The 4,240-nt window shown below is 30.1% G+C and overlaps 1 protein-coding gene across 1 annotated transcript; it reads left to right on the forward strand.

The window, feature by feature from the left end:
- Positions 1–799: 799 nt before the first annotated feature.
- Positions 800–2,204, forward strand: LOC112784031 (uncharacterized). Its single transcript, XM_025827118.3, has 4 exons — positions 800–999; positions 1,083–1,406; positions 1,474–1,575; positions 1,650–2,204. The coding sequence occupies exons 1-4, from the start codon at positions 889–891 to the stop codon at positions 2,004–2,006; spliced, it is 894 nt and encodes a 297-aa protein (XP_025682903.1). The 5' UTR covers positions 800–888; the 3' UTR covers positions 2,007–2,204.
- Positions 2,205–4,240: the final 2,036 nt, after the last annotated feature.

A 4,240-nucleotide genomic window follows, 5' to 3' on the forward strand; every position in this document is an offset into this window, starting at 1 on the left:
TCTTAACAAGATCATTATTATATCAGTAATTCTTCTTATTTGTATCTTTGAAAAAAAAATAATGATATTATATTATAATTTTATAATAAATTATTAACATTATATTGTATTAAAAATAATGAACCGTCATAACCGGATTTTTTTTTAAATTTTGTTGAATGTTAATTTAATTTTGTTGTCTTTATTTAATTTGTTGAATATTAATGTAATTATGACTTCAATTTAATCGAATATATAAATATAGTTAACCATACAATCAATAAGACAAATTAATTTATTTGCCTTGGATTAATTAAATAGTTAATTTAAATTATATTTATATACATCTTAAAAAAGAAAAAAACTATACAAGTACACGGTGCCGTTTTAGTTAGCAATTAGAAGAATCAAAGATAGCAAAACCAAAACACCCTAACTTCTCTTGCCCTCAGCTATTTCACCTCACTCCCAAAACTCTTGAGGGCACAACGGTGCTTGACTTGCTTCGATGGCAGCAGAGAAGAACATGCAATCTCCAAATTAAATTATAGTGATGCTGAAGTTGTTATTTTTGCTTATTACTCCTTTATTATCGTTACTTTTTAAGACATGTTTGGGATGAATGAGATCACTTCTTTTTCCCTCTATATTTGATAAACTTGATTTTTATTTGAAAAACTGTTTGTTGGGATTGCTTGCATGAAGATAATAATGGTTGCTGCTTTAGTCTTGCACTCTTGGGAGCTTTATATTCTTTTGATCTATTTTATTTTTATGAATTACTTTAAAGTTATGAGTAGTATAGCTAAGTCTAGAATTTGTTGTTGCTTTGATGATCTATGTTATTGTGTGTTAAACTATTTTTGATAATTGTGTATTTTTTAATGTAGGAAGAGATTTACAGATCATATGGTAACTCGTGACATCACGAAAGATTTATTAAGTAGGATGCCTTCTCCAGCGCCAAGATGGCAGGATTATTGTCCAAACATGAAGGACGAATTGTTTAAAGGTTTTCTGGTTAGTAATTATAATGTTTCACTATGATTTTTTACAAATAATTGGATTGAGTATTTGCTAATTCTTTCCCTCTTTAAATTTAGGAAAAACATGAATTTGCATCAAATTATGATAAGGCTATGGCAAGAACTGTTTGGAATAAGACAATGCATGACCGCTATCCTGATATTTTGAAAAGAGCAAGGGATAGAGCTTTTAAGGAGGCAAACTCTACTAGTATTGCTGATATTAAGGGTCATGGACCTAAAGCAATGAAAGTTGATGTTTGGAATGGATTAGTTGATCATTGGTTAGATTCAAAGTGGCAAAACAAGTCTGTGGCCGGTCAAAAAAATAGGGCTGCTATGCCTGCTCATAAACTACACACTGCAGGGTCTATCAGTTTTGGCGAACACAAGAGAAGAAAGGTATAAAGAAAAATATTGTCTATAACAAATGATTTATGATAGTATATTCTAATAAATGTTGTTGCAGGAAGCTAAGTTGAAGCGTCGTGTATCTTTCCTTGAAGTATATGATGATGTTCATAAGAAAAAAAGTGGAGAATATGTTTCTGAAGTATCCAAGGAAATTATTGTAAGTGTCTTTAATTTTGTAGTATAATTTAGTTTTAATTTTCTTAATAATATGTCCTTATTTTTCTACTGTAGGACTCATATGGAGAGGCAATATCACAAAAATATGGAGAAGATTTAATAGATCAACCTGAAGTTGATCCTGACGTGTGGACAGAAGTTGCAGGAACCAACAAGAAAGGACGAGTTCATGGGTTAGGCCGCAGTTTGGATATTGGTATTCATGATCATAGAGATGTGCCATTACCTGAAGATACAGGTGTTTCTACAGTCAAGTCAGTTTCACACACAGACATCACTGAGGCTATTAAAGAAGCATTGCCTAGTGCTATAAATGCAGTGTTGCCTAGTGTTGTAAATGAAGCTATACAGAGTAATTTATTGTCTCTCCTTTCTAAGATTCCAGGATTCCCCCAAGAGAAGAACCATTAGAGTGATTTTGCTGGGAATAATATTTGATTAGGTGGCTTATGTTAATGCATTTTGTTAGGCTTAGCTTATTATCGTAGTTTATTTGTTTGATAGATAATTAATTAGGCAATTTGTTTCATTTTCAGTTTTTATAGAAGTTGACTTACTTTTATTGATAGTTTACTTAGTTGATAAATAATTATTTGGATTGATTTTATAGTTACAGATATTGTTAGATTTAGCTTGTTTTGGTATTTTATTTGTGAAGTATCTATGTTGGAGATGTTGCATTAGACTTTTATTTTAATAAATATGTTGGGTTTGATTTTTTTTTTAAACATGATTAATTTTTATGAACTAATTTTATTTTTATGCATTATAATCTTTCATTTCAATCAATAAAATAAAAAAATAATATGATATTTATTTTAGTATAACGAAAAAATTGGAATTCTAACTGATATTCTAGTAAAATTAGCGACATACTCGTTGTTGATGATGGTGACAAATTAAAGACGCTATTGCGACTGAAACAATTGTGAGATACCTATCGATTTGTTACTATTTTAAAAGGAATTTGCGATGACATTTTGCGATAATATTGCAACTAATTGACTACATATTATTTCTTAGCAAATTAGCGACTATTTCATAACTCTACTTTATCATTTCGAATAGCTTTGGTTTAGCGACAAAATTCCTACAAATTTGATTAAGGATTTTCAAAGATTAGCTATAGATTTGCTACACAATGTGATAGATTTGCGACCATATTAGCGGACAACTTGCGACGAGTTAGGTTCGAAAAAATTCCTCGCTAATTAGCGTCAACCAACCATCCCATTTTGTCTACGCAGTTAGCTTGTATTTAGCGATGAATCTGCTGCAGTAGAATTTATCGCTAATTAGCGACTACCGTTTAGTCAATTTCTTCTGCGGAATTAGCTTTTACTTTAGTGATTGATTTGCGACTATTTATTCGGTAGTTAAAAAACTTTCCGATGAATTAGCGACTATTGTGTTTGCGTCACTGATCTGCGACTTGTAATTAGCGAGGAAACCATTAGTTGCTAGTCGGTAGCTAATCTGTCACAAATTATATTTTGCGTCAGATTAGCGATGATTTTACGACTCTTTTTGTAGTAGCTAATCGGCCATATTCTTGTAGTGAGTTAAAGAAAGGCTTTGTACCAATGTCTCATTATTATTTTATTTTTGGGACATGTGATTAATTATCGAAATTTATATTTTATTATTAACAAGAAAATAATAAGTTAATTAGGATCGGAGAGAAGAGAATTGAATTTTAAAATTCAAAAGAATAATTTTAGGATTGGTGTAAAAGAAGTTGAAAAAATATTTTAATAATTTTTCAACAAGAAAAAGACGTATTAAAAATGTAATAATAGATGTGATAAAACTGTGTATATGCGATGATTTTCAACTCTTTACCCAGAGATTCGAATAATTTATCATAATGGGATGCTAAACATTGGAAAAGATAAGTTGTCTATTTTGTGATAAAAAAAATTTTTGTTTTTATTTTTTTATAATTTTCTTTATATTATAGTAATTAATAACTATGAACATAACTTACATTATGTGTTTTATAGTTGCATATATTTATTTATAAAAATGTTATTCTTTTTATTACCGTATTAAATATGATATATCATCTCCTTAATGAATCATTGTTGGTCTAGCAAATAATGTCATTATTTGTTGTTACATTTGTTCTGTCCAAAGTCAAATCTAAAAAAAGACTTAAAATTTTAATTTGAAACAACATGTAATTGTTACCCAATGGAATGCAACTTTTTTGTTGAAAGATAAATTATTTATATAATTATATTCATTTAATTGGCTTTTACATAGAGGGTGTGCGTAGTTATTTTGTTCATGCCCGCGGGTAGCATGGGTTCTGCTCTAGTAAAGGTATGAAAGTGAAAATTTGTAGAAGAAACATTTCACCACTTTATAGCATTAGCGAATGAGCAGAGCCACAGTGTATATGAAACCAATAAGAAACGTCCACATGGAATTTCGACGTAAGTTGGCGCACACCGATCCAACTTTGATAAATTGGAATGCATGACAAGAAAAAGGGTCACGACTAATTGGCTAATTGCTCATAGCAAGTATACAGATGAAACTAATTAGGAGGAGATAACAAAATATGCTTCATGGCTATGTAGTTGACCTATGTTTTGGATGCTGTCTTCATCTGCATCGGAACGGACCTAGAAACTAGAAAG

This window comes from Arachis hypogaea, chromosome 20, assembly GCF_003086295.3.
Source record: "Arachis hypogaea cultivar Tifrunner chromosome 20, arahy.Tifrunner.gnm2.J5K5, whole genome shotgun sequence".
Taxonomy (NCBI): domain Eukaryota; kingdom Viridiplantae; phylum Streptophyta; class Magnoliopsida; order Fabales; family Fabaceae; genus Arachis; species Arachis hypogaea.

Bases quoted from the DNA above. Each gene is read 5' to 3' on its own strand.
- LOC112784031 (XM_025827118.3), top strand. From the start codon at position 889: ATGGTAACTCGTGACATCACGAAAGATTTATTAAGTAGGATGCCTTCT. The intron at 1,407-1,473 runs GTATAAAGAAAA...ATGTTGTTGCAG, and splicing joins GCGAACACAAGAGAAGAAAG to GAAGCTAAGTTGAAGCGTCG. The intron at 1,576-1,649 runs GTAAGTGTCTTT...TTTCTACTGTAG, and splicing joins AAGTATCCAAGGAAATTATT to GACTCATATGGAGAGGCAAT.